The 15,345-nt window shown below is 49.3% G+C and overlaps 2 protein-coding genes across 11 annotated transcripts in view; one reads left to right on the forward strand and one right to left on the reverse strand.

Annotated features, from left to right (window-relative positions):
* ASTN2 (astrotactin 2) overlaps positions 1-15,345 on the reverse strand; it is a 1,047,916-nt gene that overhangs the window by 229,768 nt on the left and 802,803 nt on the right. The window contains exon 1 of one of the 5 annotated variants that reach the window (XM_024996360.2): positions 2,986-4,771. The exons of the other annotated variants lie outside the window; for them this stretch is intronic. The gene's annotated coding sequence lies outside the window, so the exon portion shown is untranslated. Of the gene's footprint in view, positions 1-2,985; positions 4,772-15,345 lie in introns of those variants that run through there. 5 annotated transcript variants of the gene reach the window in all.
* TRIM32 (tripartite motif containing 32) lies at positions 3,656-15,345 on the forward strand. 6 transcript variants are annotated; one of them, XM_059889105.1, is made up of 3 exons: positions 3,656-3,722; positions 12,258-14,075; positions 14,921-15,345. In XM_059889105.1, exons 2-3 carry the CDS (start codon positions 12,338-12,340, stop codon positions 14,953-14,955), a joined length of 1,773 nt encoding a protein of 590 aa, XP_059745088.1. In that variant the 5' UTR covers positions 3,656-3,722; positions 12,258-12,337; the 3' UTR covers positions 14,956-15,345. The 6 variants fall into 6 exon arrangements, with proteins under 6 accessions (XP_059745088.1, XP_005210635.1, XP_005210636.1 ...); XM_005210578.4 differs by having other exon boundaries at positions 3,656-4,021; positions 12,258-15,345; XM_005210579.5 differs by having other exon boundaries at positions 3,656-3,877; positions 12,258-15,345.

Below are 15,345 nucleotides of genomic sequence, written 5' to 3' on the forward strand. Positions count from 1 at the left end.
TGTTTGCTTTTCGAACACATAATTGGATTACACCCCCAGACTGTCAGGAGTACCATTGGCTCTTCTCTATGATAGGGGAAGTTCAGTTCAGTTCAGCCGCTCAGTCATGTCCAACTCTTTGCGACCCCATGAATGGCAGCATGCCAGGCCTCCCTGTCCATCACCAACTCCCAGAGTTCACCCAAACTCATGTCCATTGAGTCGGTGATGCCATCCAGCCATCTCATCCTCTGTCGTCCCCTTCTCCTCCTGCCCCCAATCCCTCCCAGCATCAGAGTCTTTTCCAGTGAGTCAATTCTTCGCATGAGGTGGCCAAAGTATTGGAGTTTTAGCTTTAGCACCACTCCTTCGAAAGAACACCCAGGATGATAGGGGAAAGGTCAGTATAAAAACAGGATGAGTCCTGAATTGAGACTATGGCTTATAACTGTGATTTTCATCAAATAGGGTGCTAACTCCCCACCTGGTCTAAGGAGGAGGTATAGGTGAGGTCTCAACTCTCCCATCTTCCCTACCTGCAACACAGTGGCTTAGAGAGGCCCCTTCTCATTCTGGTGAAACCCGCTGCACTAAGTCTCCAACAGAAACCCAGGGCTGAGGGCAGTCCCTCATTTTCACTGGCAATGCTGCTCAGAAAAGCTCACCTGAGTGTCTTTGCCTTAGTAGGACCAAGCTCCATGGTCATGACAAGCAACTGCCCCGCTTTCCTTGAATAATTGAGAAATGGAATGTGTGCTTAGTCGCTCAGTTGTGTCCAACACTTTGAGACCCCATGAACTGTAGCCCACCAGGCTCCTCTGTCCATGGGATTCTCCAGGCAAGAATACTGGAGTGGGTAGCCAAGTCCTCCTCCAGGGCATCTTCCCAACCCAGGAATCAAACCAGGTCTCCTGCATTGCAAACAGATTCTTAAGGTCTGACCCACCAGGGAAACTTGAGAAATGGAATATCGCCTGCCGTATCAGTAAACAAGGATGTCACAGTTATCGGTGATTGCAGCCCTCCAATAGGAGTTGGTGAGCCCTAAGGGCACTCAGGAAGGAGAAGAATACCTGCCCACAGGGAGGCCTGGCGTGCTGCGAGTCATGGGGTTGCAAAGAGTCGGACACAACTGAGCGACTGAACTGACTGAAGATCCATCAGGCTGCAGTCACTCCCTACAGTGAGCCCCAAGAGAGCTCAGGATGTGAAACGCAGGATACTGGCTTGATAGCGGAGATGCACACGAAAAGGGTGATTTCAGTGAGTTCAGACTCTTGCATCTTCCCAGGCTGCTGCTTTGTTTTGGTTTGGTTTAGTCACCTGGTCCTGACTGATTCTTTGTGACCCCATGGACTCATGCAAGCCCACCAGGATCTTCTGTCCATGGCATTCTCCAGGTAAGAATACTGTAGTGGGTTGCCATTTCCCTCTCCATACCATGCATAGAAAAGCTCTAAATTCCTTAACGTGGGATATCTGGTTTTCTTTCATTGCCAATAATCTTTTGATGTTCAGACTACCTGCCCTTTGCTGTAAAACTTCTATATAACCTGGTTCTTCCTCTCCCCTCTTAGAGGAAGTTCATTCAGGATCTCTTGAGATACTGTCTCCTGGGCCTGAAGTCCTAAAAGTCTCCACCAAATAAAATACAGCTCTCAATTTTTAGGTTGTGAATATTTTTAAAGTTGACATTTCTAAATATCACTTCTCCTCTCTTTTGAGGCTTAAAAACAAAACTTACTTAATAAAATAGAAAGATAGCTGGTCTGGGTAGTCTTTGGACAGAGGTTTATAGCACGGCATGGGTCTAACTGACCTGGGTTTGTACTCCTTTCCAGAAGGTGACTGTAGACAAGTCATTTAATCTTGCTGAGCATCGGTTGCTTCTTTTGTAAGATAAAGTAACTGATGCCTACTTGAATCATTGTTTAGAAGATTAATTGTGACATAGGAGAACGTCTATGGAGTGCCTGGTATATTGCTGCTGTTCATAAAACAGTCCATTCTTATCCGATTGACCCCACTCAGTTATTTTGCAGCTAAAATAACTCTAGGTTAGACGGGATGTGATTTGCCTAAGGTCACATTTCTGAGTCTGACTCACTCAGCAACTTCTACGTTCTGGACACAGTGCTAACAGATACGACAACAAACAGGCATTGTCCTTCAGGGAGATCACAGCGGACTGGTGACAATCGCAGGGAAGTGGGTAATTAAAGCCCAACCTGGTATATGCTTTGTGAGAAATCATCAACTTGCAATTACTTGCTGAGCATGCTGTGAGCATACCCTTAATTAAATGCAAACCACCATATATTAATAACCTCCGTTAATCCCACAGCAAACCTCATTTTCACTTAGAAATAAAGAAATGGGCAGAGAGATTAATCATGGTTAAGAGAGGCAGGGTTCTCAGAATCAGGTTCCAATCTGGGCTTAATGCTTATGAGTATGGGGCCGTGTTACTGTAATCACCTGGGCATCAGTTGTTTACCTCACAGGGTCATTGGGAAGATTAAGTGAACTGTGCATGTGAAGGGTTTGATGGCAGCACGACACTTAGGTTACTGTTTGTGGTTGTTGCTTTGTCATTGTGAAGAGTCACTTTACCTACCCTGGATATCAAATCCAAGTCCATCCTCCTTCCAACCTCTTCCTATTCCTAAGCTATACTGTATAGTCACCCACAGGAACCTGTGGTGGTGGTGGTAGTGGTTTACTTGCTAAGTCGTGTCTGACTCTTGCAACCCCATGGACTGTAGCCCAAATCTCTGAACCTGAGATCTCCCAGGCTAGAATACTGGAGTGGGTTGCCATTTCCTTCTCCAGGGGATTCGTCAGGGTATCCTCCGAACCCAGGGATTGAACCTGTCTCTCCTGCATGGCAGGGGGAGTTTTTACCGCTGAGCTGCCAGGGATTGTAGCTGACCCCAAACTCTCCAGGGGCTACAGGTCCTCACCAGCCAACAGGCTAGACCATCTCTCACCTGTGAAGATGCTTACCTTTCCTGGCTGCCCCAAAACTAGACTTGGGTTTAGGCTCCGGGGAAGCTTCAATCTGCAGGGATAGATTGCAGAGAGTGTTCCTACGTCTACCTCCCCTGTCAGCCTCCCAGCTGAGCAGGAGTAGGAATCCTTCATAAAGGCAATTTGCTCATCATATAAGCTTATCTGTAGGCTGCACTGTATATCACCGGGAGAAGAGCCCAGAAGCACTATGGTTGTAAACGCAGCCAGGTTCTGTGCTTGCCCCAGAGTGAACGTGTGAACGTTGTGGTCTTTCCTTGGCCCATTTCTCAGATGGCAAAGCTGAGGTGGAGAGAGGTCTTCTGAGAGATGCCAAGCCTTGGTTGAGGACCACTCCTGGAGGCTACGGTTTAGCGAAGGGGTTGACACAGACTGCACTCAGAAACACGAGTTCCGGTTTAGCTCCCGACTTGCTGAGTGAACTTGGGCCTCGGTTTCTTCAACCATACAACGGAGACAGAAAACTGAAATACGTGTCCTCAAGACACCTAGTTCTTTGCGGAGGGTTAGCTCACCGTTACCTGACCGTTGGGCCGAGAGCTCAGGTCCGCCCGCCTACAACCCCCAGCATGCCTTGAGGTGGGCGGGTCGAGGTGACGGACAGGCAGCTCTACGAATTGGCGCCCGCCAAGAGGCCCACGTTGGCGCGTGCGCAGAGGGCGGCGGGCCGGTGGGCTGGCAGCGGCGGACGCGTCGGAGCCGCGGGCGGTCAGGTAGGGGGCGGGATGGAGGGTGGGGGATGCGGGACCGCGGCCGGAGTCGCGGGCGGTGGCCGAGCGGCGCGACGGTGGGCTGTGACGGCGTGCAGCTGTCGGTCCACGCCAGAATGGCAGAGCCTGGGGGACCGGATCTGAGGGGCAGGACCGTGGTGGGTGTATGTGGGGAGGGGCGCCGGGGGTGGGTTGCTAGAGGCAGGCTCGGGGCGAACTCGCGGGGGCTGAGGAGCTCGGAGGAGATGCAGCCCGGAAGGGGAGCGAGGGGTTCCGAGATTCGCGGTGCAGCATCTCGGGAGGTATGAGGTAATGTGGGGCCCTGAGGGGAGACGGGTGCAGCATCTGAGAGATGGGAGGGGACCCGAGGGCCCTGGAAGGATCAAGGGTGCAGAAGCTCGGCAGTATGAAGGGACTGGGGAGCCTCGATGAGATTCGGGGTGCAGAATCTCAGGTGATTTGAGAGAGTCTGGGAGCAGTAGGCTTTGAGCGGGGTGAGATCTGAGGTCAGAGGGAGCAGAGTCCGGGGCTAGTCTAATTGCCGAGAAGGAAGCGTTTTCCCCGAGTGGAATCTGAGGAAGATCGAGGGGCTGAGTTCTTCAGGGGATCAGCGAGAAGCAAGGTCTCTTCAGCAGGAAGCCTGAGGTTTGAAGCGACACATGGCATGGGTGGGGAAAAGAAGGAGCAAGGCTTGGGGGTGGGGGCGGGAAGGGGGGCAGGGTCCCTGATGGCACCCAGAGGGTGGGGGCTCAGATTGAGGCAGAGCACAGATCTGAGGTGTGGGATTGGGTGTTTAACTGCGATGCAGGGCTGAAGGCTGCAGCGACTTGGAAATAGATGAAAGGATCTTTGTCTGGGGATTCCAGGACACATGAGGGAGGAGTTGGTGGGGGTTGCAGTGAAGACCCCCAAAGGCTGGGATTCTTAGGAGAGTTGAGAACAAGATTTAGCAAGGGTGGAACGGTGGGGTGGACAGGTACTGGCTGGTCTGTAGAATTAAGAGACTGAATAGAGTTATGGGTTGGTGTCTTGGATTGCCAAAGGAATTTTCCTGAAGTCTGCATAGGAAGCACAGGGAGTTCTGGGGACCCAAAGACCTAGAAGCAATGTATGAAACTGTCTATGAGCGTGTCAAGTTTCGCAGAGTGCAGGGATTCAGCAAGGAAGTCGTCACCCCTTACAATCAGGACTCCTAATGGAACCTGAGTTTCCCTGCAAGGGGCAGACTCTCCCTCACTTGTTAACCAGACATCTCTCATTATGTGTGTCAGCTGGTAAAGAATCCGCCTGCAATGCGGGAGGCCAGGGTTCGATCCCTGGGTTGGGAAGATCCCCTGGAGAAGGGAAAGGCTTCTGGAGAATTCCATGGACTGTATAGTTGATGGGGTCGCAAAGAGTTGGACATGACTGAGTGACTTTCACTTCACCTCATCATGAGGCAGCCTTGGTGTGACTACTCATTCCACTCTGAACGCGGACCCACTGAAAATGGTTGGCTTCAGAGGAAAAGAGAATGGCCAGTCATAAAGCAGGAGACTATTCAAGGTCATCTGCCCAAGCTCCTCTTTGTGTGTCCCTCCAAGCTGTGGTGACAGAGAGTATTCGAGACCTCCAGGGAATGAGGAACCTGAGGTCAGGTCTTATCTTCCTTATCAGTTATATAAGTAGATAGAATTAATTCTACAGAAGGTGCATAACAGTGGCTCTGTGAATGAGGTATTTGAACTGGGAGACAAGAAAAAAGGATATCAGAAGCATTGAGCATTTAGTCCTGTGCCAAGTTCTAAAGAAATGGTTCCTAACTGGCAGTGGTTTTGTCCCCCAGGGGGCATCGGGCAATGTCTGGACACATTCTTGGTTGTCACAATTGGGGTGTGGAGTACCAGCGGCCCCTAATAGGCAGACACCAGGAATACTATTAAACATCCTACAGAGCACTGAACAGCCTCCACAACAAAAGAAGTATCCAGCCCAAAATGTCAACAGTGCCAAAGCCGAGGAACTCTGCTCTAGAGTCACATATCCTGGATTCAGATCTCGGCTCTATCTCTTCCTGATTGTGTGGTCTTGAGTGAGTTACTTAAACTCCCCATGCTTGGCTCTTCATCTGTAAAACGGGTTTAGTAACAGGACCTATGTCATAGATTACTATGATGGTAATTTATAAGAAAGTAAATTAGAATGCTTAGTGTCTGGTGCATAGTGAATGCATAGTGATTTAGTAGTTTTTAACTTTCATATCTGCTTTCTTTACTCAGTTTTCATAACGGCCCTACTAAGCAAGCTACAGTATTCAGTTTTACATGTAAGGAAACTAAGGCTAAGGCAGTGACTTGTCCAAGGTTCCATAGCTAGAGAGAGCAAAAACAGGCTCATATTCAGATCTCTGTAACCTGGTATATTCTCTCTTTGCTTGCTTTTTCTTTGCTGGGACCTGCTCAGTCTTACTATATCTATCTCAGCCCATTCCTCTTTCATGAAAGGACTGCCCAGTCTGTGTCACTATCAAATTAAACTCTAAAGGGAATAAATCCATCTGACTAGGTAGGGAGTAGCCCTGGACTTTGTTCTTGATTTGCTCTTAGACCAGGACCCGTGGGTGCATAAGGGGAGGAGCTTATTGTTGGCAGACAGGATGAGGTGCAAGAAACTAGAGGATGAGGTACGGAGGCCATTGGCTAGAAAAATCACTTCATAGCAGGGGCCGAGGCTGATGGCACCCATACTCTGGAAAGTAACTCCTGTTCTGAATGAACTCTCGTGGGCTTCTTTCCCTTGGGACAGAATAACGACATCTGCTCTGTCAGCTCGAGGACAAGCTGCAGTTCAGAAACAGGGTAGGACCACATTGGAAGACCGGAGACTCAGCTGGAATATCCGTGCAAACCCCTAGTGAAGATGTGTCATGGAAACTGAGTCAGGCCGGGAATCAGAGATCTGAAGTTCAAAATCCTTCCTCTGCTGCTAATTCACTAGGTGTTCATGGGCAAGTACTTGCTCTTATCAACATCAATCTATTGAAAACAAAAATAACTACCATTTATTGGGTGTGCATTGTCTCAGTTAATCCTGCCGATGGTCTTACTAACAATCCAGGTGCTATTCTACATTTTACAGATGAAAAAAACGAACAGCTTGAATGATTTACCCAAGGCTCCATACCATATTGCAAAGCAGGGATGTGAGTCCAGATCTATCTGACTTACAAGTTACATTATACTAGTTTTAGTAGGAAGGTGTTTCCAAAACTTAAGAGCCCTCTGGAGAGTGGTTGGTGGTCAAGCGTTTCCCAGGCCCTTGAAATGGATCTTTGTTCGTGCATACTGACGTGCTGCCTCTGTGACTCTACCTCCCTTAGTTCCTTCGAGTAGCATAGGCAGATTTAAGTGTCTTTACCAACCTCGGAGCCAGAGTGCCTAGAGCTAATGGTAGTGTCATCAGCTAGAAAACTGTAATACATCTTTTGAATAGGTGTGCTTTTTATGGCTGGGAGTTGACACACCTGGATGTGAATCTTAGTTTCTGCCGCTTAGTAGCTTTGAGACCTTGGGCAGGTTGCTTTTCTTTGAGCCTCGTTTCCTTATTTAAAAAGAGGAATAACACATATGTCACATAGTGATGACAAGAGGTAATTTGTAAAAAGTGCCTGACTTTCAGTGAATGGTGCTTTGAGAGCTAGCAATTATGAGAGGAAGCTGATGCCAGAAGGGGACTGAGTGTAGCTTTGCCAAATCTGTGAACCTAAGCAGCCCCCTCCGGTCTCCCCCAAATTCCCCTCCCCTCCTGTACCTTTCCCAGGATCCGCTTCCTGATCCTTTCATCAAAATCTCATGATTAAATGGGTGTGTGTTATATACAGAGAAAGGAGCTCAGAGTTGAGTGGGTTGAGATGAATTGGTAGTTGCCCGAAAAGACTGCTGACTTTCCCCTTGTCCTATATTCCTTGCGTCACCCGAAGATGCAGAAATCCTTTCTCAGTCCTACAGTTTTGGAGGACAGTAAGACAAACAAGTGTTTTTCCAGCAGACTCCATTATTGATTTAACCTGCCTTTGACCTGCTGTAACTAGAGTTTTCTTTCCCACAGACATGTCTTCCTGGGTGGTTTTGTGTGTCCCAGACAGGTGCAGCTGTGGGGTCATGCTTGCATTTCCCTATAAGTACCTACTTGTGGAGTTTATCTTAGCTCTTGGCAGGTACCTTAAATGCCCTGAGTAATCTGACATTCAGAATCCTTTCCCCGCTACAGAACTGGGTGAGTGTCGGATGAACACCTCACTGAATTTTTTAACATCAGCCCTGCTAGCCCCTCCTGGAGAGTGACCGTTATGCACTTGATAGGCACTCAATTCAAGCTGGAGGAATAAATAAGGTTTATAAAGCTGTCATGAAATGTGAAAGTCTTGCAAAAAATCCAAACCAGGGGAGCATATCAGTAATAGGATGAACTTTCATGTCCTGTCAGAGAAAGTGCAGGTAGTTTCACATGTTTTCTAGTTTCTACGTGAAGAGCTCTGTTCCTGTCTATTTTTGCTCAAAATTGTATCCCCAGTGTTTTCATGGAGCTGGACTCATAGTATGTGCTCAATGAAGATCTGTTGTTTAATTAATTGCTTAAAGTCCTCCAGTTTTGTTCATAGCCTAAGTCCCCCAAGGGGCTAACAGAAGTATAGGGAATAGACACTATCTCATGGTAGGGATTCAAGCATTGGGTGGAGATTTGAAGGTCATCTCTAATCCTTTGATTCTGAGATCAGTGAAAACAATCTCCAGAGAAAGTTCAGAATTTTAATTTTTGAAATGTATTATCCGATGTCTTGGGTACTGTCGCCTTTTGAAAAGTGCCTATTCATTCCTTCTCATTGGCTGGCAGCCACTGCCGCTGCTCCTGCTACTACTAAAAAACTATTATTTATTGCATAGTTAATTGTGTACCCCTCTTGGTATTTTCTGCACAAGAGAAGATGTGAATTCACATGCCCATCAGTTTCTGACATGGATAGTGTCCTCAAATCAAATTCCTTCAGAGCTGAACAGTTCATTAGCAATCTTTATGTGCCTTTATCGGAGAAGGCGATGGCACCCCACTCCAGTACTCTTGCCTGGAAAATCCCATGGACGGAGGAGCCTGGTAGGCTGCAGTCCATGGGGTCGCTGAGGGTCGGACACACTGAGTGACTTCACTTTCACTTTTCACTTTCATGCATTGGAGAAGGAAATGGCAACCCACTCCAGTGTTCTTGCCTGGAGAATCCCAGGGACGGGGGAGCCTCGTGGGCTGCCGTCTATGGGGTCACACAGAGTTGGACACGACTGAAGTGACTTAGCAGCAGCAGCAGCAGCAGCAGCAGTATGTGCCTTTATATGCCATAAGAGTAAAGAGTCTTCATCCTTTCCAATGCAGTTTGTAAACTGAATGCTTTGCTCATCCTGGTACTAATGTTAATAGTGTTCTGATTGTTATTAAAATTATGATACAGAGCAATTTTTCTCTGCATATCTGCCAGTTTCCAGGCTAAACACTTTATATGCATTATCCCTAATCACAATAAACTGCTTATAAAGCAAGAAAACAGGTTTAGTAAGGTTAAATAACTTGCCTCCTGGCCCACAACTTGTAAATGACATGCTGATTTGATCCCAGTTCTGTCTGACTTCAAGATTCATGGGTTTTTGTTATTATTCTGCTCCCAAATTCATGGACTGGGAAAGGCTAGTGGTGTCAAAAGCAGCCAGGGTTTGCCTACAGAATTTTCCTGAGTCTTAGGGCAGCTGGAACAAAAACAGCTTAAGGGGTGGATTCTCATCTGGTGCTGAATCAGAGCTAGGCTAATATCACTATGAAGTGCACAGTATGAATCAAGAGATCAAAGAAATTAGTCGGGGGGTGGGGTAAGCTGAGGTGAGATGAAGTGACAGTGATGGGTCAGGAGCTGACAGTACAAAGTGCACAACGGGAAATGCATTTGTAGTATCAGGAAGGCAGCCAGAATTATAAATAACAGGTTGAGGGTTTGTTCTGATTGGTTTTAGATTTCACAGCTGGCAGAAAATGGGCAGCTAACTTAAAGACTTGGGACGATAAGATAGTTCCTTTCACAGGTACATCTTTTCAAGGGAAATTGAGTTCAAATTGACTTCCCATCTGAATTCCTTTTGGTTTTAACCAGGTGTATCCTTCTGGAAGAGAGGAGCTGTATCTGCATGTCACATAGCTGCGTATCAGATGAGGGTCCTGCTGAAAGCAGTGTTCTCAAGTTCCCAAGACATGGCTCAGGCCTTTTTCAGGTCTGAGGCTATCTCCATGCCTGATGCTTTACTGATGGGACTTCATGCTTCCTGGCAAAGCATGGCAGCTTTAGGAAAGGAATCCTTGACGTTCTCTTCTGCCTCAGAGAGCCTGGTGGAGCTGCAGACAGCTGAGATATTTTGGGACATAGACGTGGGCATAGTAAATTCATTTTTTAAGTGGATGGCTTGAAGAGGGAGGCAGGAAGCTTTTTAATTGAAGGAGGTGGTATGATATTTCAGAAAACTGGAGAAAGAATGTGCTGGTATTTTTACAAGTTGGCAGACTTGTTTAATTAGCTGACTGCAGTGCCAGTTCTGAGAAGAACAGACGTCCCCGTGCATTGTGAGGTAACATGCTCTGGATCCAGATACCAAATGTTGCCCTCAGTCTGCTGTCCCAGGTGATGAGAGAGAGAGCTGAAGCTATTGGTTTAGAATTGAGGATGTCTGCATGGATCCTGAGTTGAGGTTTCTATCCATACTTCTATACTATTGCACCCAGACCCATGACATTTAAGTCTTTAGCATTCCCAGCTTCAGATGTTCACATGAGACCTTTTAGGTTCATGACAGGTGGTAATGTGTTATTTTTGTTGAGGCATGGATTTGAGTTGTAATAGGTTGCCAGGCTGGTGTGTGGGAGTGGGTCACTCAATTAATAAGTCAATCTAACCCACTCTATGGCAGCTAAACCTCATTCTTTATTAATTGTGGAGAAAATTATACGCTATAAGGCAGCATTTCTGAGAGCATGGTCCAGAGACCAATGTTAGTAAGTGTTACGTGACAGGAAAAGAAAAAGCTTGAAGTAATGTTGGGTTAAACAAAGGTATCGGTTCTGTATGCTTCCCCCATGTTTGTACCATGTGACCCTGAGCGTTTTTCTGAGCCTTAGCTTCTTCATCTGTAAAATATGGTAATAAAAATAGTATCTGCATCCCAGGGTCATTATGAAGATTAAATGAGATTAAGTGTATGGAGCATCTGGGCCTTCCCGGGTGGCACAGTGGTAACAAATCTGCCTGCCAATGCAGGAGACGCAGGTTTGATCCCTGGGTTGGGAAGATCCCTTAAAGGAGGAAATAGCAACCAGCTCCAGTGTTCTCGCAGGGAAAGTTCTATGGACAGAGGAACCTGGTGAGCTATAGCCCATGGGGTCACAGAGTCAGACATGACTGAGCGCCTGGGTGCACACAGATAATGGAGCATCTAGCCTGATGTCTAGCATATAGTAGGCACTAGATGTATACTCTGTCTCTTCCAGTAGAAGGAAAATGGGATTTCAGGGAGGTTGGATAGACCTTAGACAAATGGTTCATGGCCGCTCCTAAATATCTGTCAGACTGTGATGCAAAGCTAAATACGGGGGACAATTTGTAATACATATTTCCACACAGACTATGGGTGGAGAAGGAATTGATGCCATTTGCAAAGCTTTCCTCAGCTTGCTGCATTGCCTTTTAAACCAGGCTAGCTTCTCCTCTTCCTCCTCCTGCTCCTTGACGGTTGACCATCTGCAGATCACAAGACTGCACAGGTGCAGCTGTAGGATTTGCATTTAAGAAGGGCTGGATTTATCCTTGTGCTTCACCTTGCTGGAATTATTCATTCTACTTTTGGGGTATAAACTGACACTGACATAAGGCTGCAGAGCACTGGGATGTCTGTGGTTCTACTTCTTGAGCATATGTGGATGGAGGAGGGTGGGAGAATTCATGGCATGTACTGCTTGGGGGGTGGGGTGCGGGTGTGTTTCAGACCAAAAATAAACTGTCCTGATAAGGCACTACCATTTCTCAGATCATCCGGGCTTGAGTCTCTGGCCTTCTTAGCTCCACCTCTTCCCACCCCAGTCCACTGGGCTAACAAATCTTAGTGATCGTACTTATGCATATTGCTCAAAGTCATCTTTCCATTTCCACAACCTGCTCCCTAGTTCAGGCTGCCCGGAACCTTTGCCAGGCAGTTTTGCAGTATCTTCCAAACTAGTTTCTCTCCCTTTTCCCCGACTCCATTCAACCTATGATCATATCAGTTCCCTGCTCCAAAACATGCACTGTTTCTCTATGTCCATCAGAAGGAAGTTCCACGGTCTCATTTTGACTCTGAAAGCTCCTTATAAACATTCCCCAGTCTGCCCTTCCACGCCAGTCAGCGACTGAATGAGTGATGGTCACGATCCACTACATGTTTCTTGAGTGAATGAACTCACAGAGGCAGGGGAATAATGCCTTCTTTTTCTCTTTAGCAGGGTTTGTCTCTCCAGAGCATCAACGCTCAGCCGTTCAGTCCCGGGTGGTGCTAGCAGGCCCCTTGGAAAGAATAGTCATGGCCGCGGCCGCAGCCTCTCACCTGAACCTGGACGCGCTACGGGAAGTGCTGGAATGCCCCATCTGCCTGGAGTCCTTCACGGAGGAGCAGCTGCGGCCCAAACTCCTGCACTGCGGCCACACCATCTGCTGCCGGTGCCTGGAGAAGCTCCTGGCCAGCAGCATCAACGGCGTCCGCTGTCCCTTTTGCAGCAAGATCACCCTCATCACCAGCCTGGCCCAGCTGACCGATAACCTGACGGTGCTGAAGATCATCGACAAGACGGGGCTCAGTGAGGCGGTGGGGCTGCTCATGTGCCGCTCCTGCGGACGGCGGCTGCCGCGGCAGTTCTGCCGCAGCTGCGGTGTGGTGGTGTGCGAGCCGTGCCGGGAGGCGGAGCACCCACCGCCCGGGCACTGCACGCTCCCAGTCAAAGAAGCCGCGGAGGAGCGGCGGCAGGACTTCGGCCGGAAGTTGGCGCGTCTGCGGGAGCTCACGGGAGAGCTGCAGCGGCGGAAGGTGGCCTTGGAAGGCGTCTCCAAGGACCTTCAGGCCCGGTATAAGGCGGTCCTCCAGGAGTACGGGCACGAGGAACGCAGGGTCCAGGAAGAGCTGGCTCGCTCCCGGAAGTTCTTCACGGGCTCGGTGGCCGAGGTGGAGAAGTCCAACAGTCAGCTGGTGGAGGAGCAGAGCTACCTGCTGAACGTCGCCGAGGTGCAGGCTGTGTCCCGCTGCGACTACTTCCTGGCCAAGATCAAGCAGGCCGACGTGGCGCTCCTCGAAGAGGCGGCCGACGAGGAGGAGCCCGAGCTCACGGCCAGCTTGCCCCGGGAGCTCACCCTACAGGACGTGGAGCTCCTCAAGGTCGGCCACGTCGGCCCCCTCCAGATCGGGCAGGCGGTCAAGAAGCCCCGGACGGTCAACATGGAAGACTCGTGGGCCATGGAGGCGGCGGCCTCCGCAGCCCCTTCCTCAGTTACCTTTAGAGAGATGGACGTGAGCCCCGAGGACATGGGGGCCAGCCCGAGGGCCTCGCCTGCCAAGCAGCGGGGTTCCGACCCGGCCACCAACATCCAGCAGTGCCTCTTTCTCAGGAAGATGGGGGCCAAAGGCAGCACCCCGGGCATGTTCAACCTCCCGGTCAGTCTCTACGTGACCAGTCAAGGCGAGGTGCTGGTTGCTGACCGCGGCAACTACCGCATACAAGTCTTTACCCGCAAAGGCTTTCTGAAGGAAATCCGCCGCAGCTCCAGCGCCATGGATAGCTTTGTGCTGAGCTTCTTTGGGGCCGACCCGCCCAACCTCACTCCTCTGTCAGTGGCCATGAACTGCCACGGGCTGATCGGCGTGACTGACAGCTACGACAACTCGCTCAAGGTGTACACCTTGGACGGCCACTGCGTGGCCTGTCACCGCAGCCAGCTGAGCAAACCCTGGGGCATCACAGCCCTCCCGTCCGGCCAGTTTGTGGTGACTGACGTGGAAGGTGGGAAGCTCTGGTGCTTCACGGTTGACCGGGGCGCGGGGGTGGTCAAATACAGCTGCCTCTGCAGCGCCGTGCGGCCCAAGTTTGTCGCCTGTGATGCTGAAGGCACCGTCTACTTCACCCAGGGCCTGGGTCTCAACCTGGAGAACTGGCAGAACGAGCACCACCTGGAGGGCGGCTTCTCCATCGGCTCTGTGGGCCCCGACGGGCAGCTGGGACGCCAGATCAGCCACTTCTTCTCGGAGAACGAGGATTTCCGCTGCATCACAGGCATGTGTGTGGACGCCCGTGGTGATCTCATCGTGGCTGACAGCAGTCGCAAGGAAATCCTCCACTTCCCCAAGGGTGGGGGCTACAGTGTCCTTATTCGAGAGGGGCTCACCTGTCCGGTGGGCATTGCCCTCACTCCAAAGGGGCAGCTGCTGGTCCTGGACTGTTGGGATCATTGTATCAAGATTTACAGCTACCATCTGAGAAGATACTCTACCCCTTAGGGGCTGGGGAATATCCGTTTCTTCTGCTCCCTTATCTCTTGGTTGTTGGCAACACTGTAGAATAGACTTGGCCTGTGTCTTGACTCCAACTGGCTAGTCCTAGAAGTTTAGAAGCTCTGACTTTCAGCGTTGTTGTTGTTTTAAATTTGTATTCTTTCCTCTCAAAGTTTAGAGCTTTAACAGATGCAGTATCCCCCATAGGACATGTGCTTTGAGGTTAGCTGACGTTGGATTAGAACGTAGACCCTTCCGAGGCTTCAGTAGAGAGCCTCTGCCCCTGTATTTGAAATCGTCCCTTGTACTGAGTCCTTGTTGATTTCCCCCTCTTTTGGCTTTGGTAACTGGTCCCTTCTGCCTTCCTGCTCTAACATGCTCCATCGGTGGCACTTTCCCTTGAACGTGCTGCATTCAGTGTGCACGCTGCAGTGGGACCTGCTTCACCTTTCCAGGACACTCAGACATCACACCCCTGTGACGTGGTGTCTCAGGTCTGACCGCCTTTACCAGTCTGAGAGACCATTCGCTTACTGCCACCATGGGAGCTCCACACTCCCCACTGGGAAGCAGTACTTTCCTGGCTCTAGGGGTTTTGCAATATCTTGGATTGGTTTCTAATTTCAGGTGTGACCAAGAATCTAGGGCAGAAAATGGATTGACCCCCGTTGGTTGGTGTTGAAGACTTTAGCCTGGGAATCGCTTGCCTTTTAAAGGAGCACGTGGATTGGAAAAGTTATGCCAAAGCACAGGAAGATGGAAATAAAAATGAATGCTACTATAGTCAGTAGACATTAGTGAGTAGTCTCTAGAGCGCATCCACTTTTCATATGAACCTCTATCCACTGACCTGTGGTAGGAGCTGTCTGCAGAATTGTACAACACAGACCAGGGCCAAGAAAGTGGGGAGGTGGACGCATCTCATTTTCATTACTAAAAACTGTTGGGTCCTCATTGTGCATTTTCCCCAAGTGAGTGCATAATTTTTGGTTGTGGGATTTATTTCCATCCCTCTATCAAGCATTAAATAATTGATAACTGTTTCTTCGTCA

The sequence above is a fragment of the Bos taurus genome, chromosome 8 (genome assembly GCF_002263795.3).
Source record: "Bos taurus isolate L1 Dominette 01449 registration number 42190680 breed Hereford chromosome 8, ARS-UCD2.0, whole genome shotgun sequence".
Lineage (NCBI taxonomy): Eukaryota > Metazoa > Chordata > Mammalia > Artiodactyla > Bovidae > Bos > Bos taurus.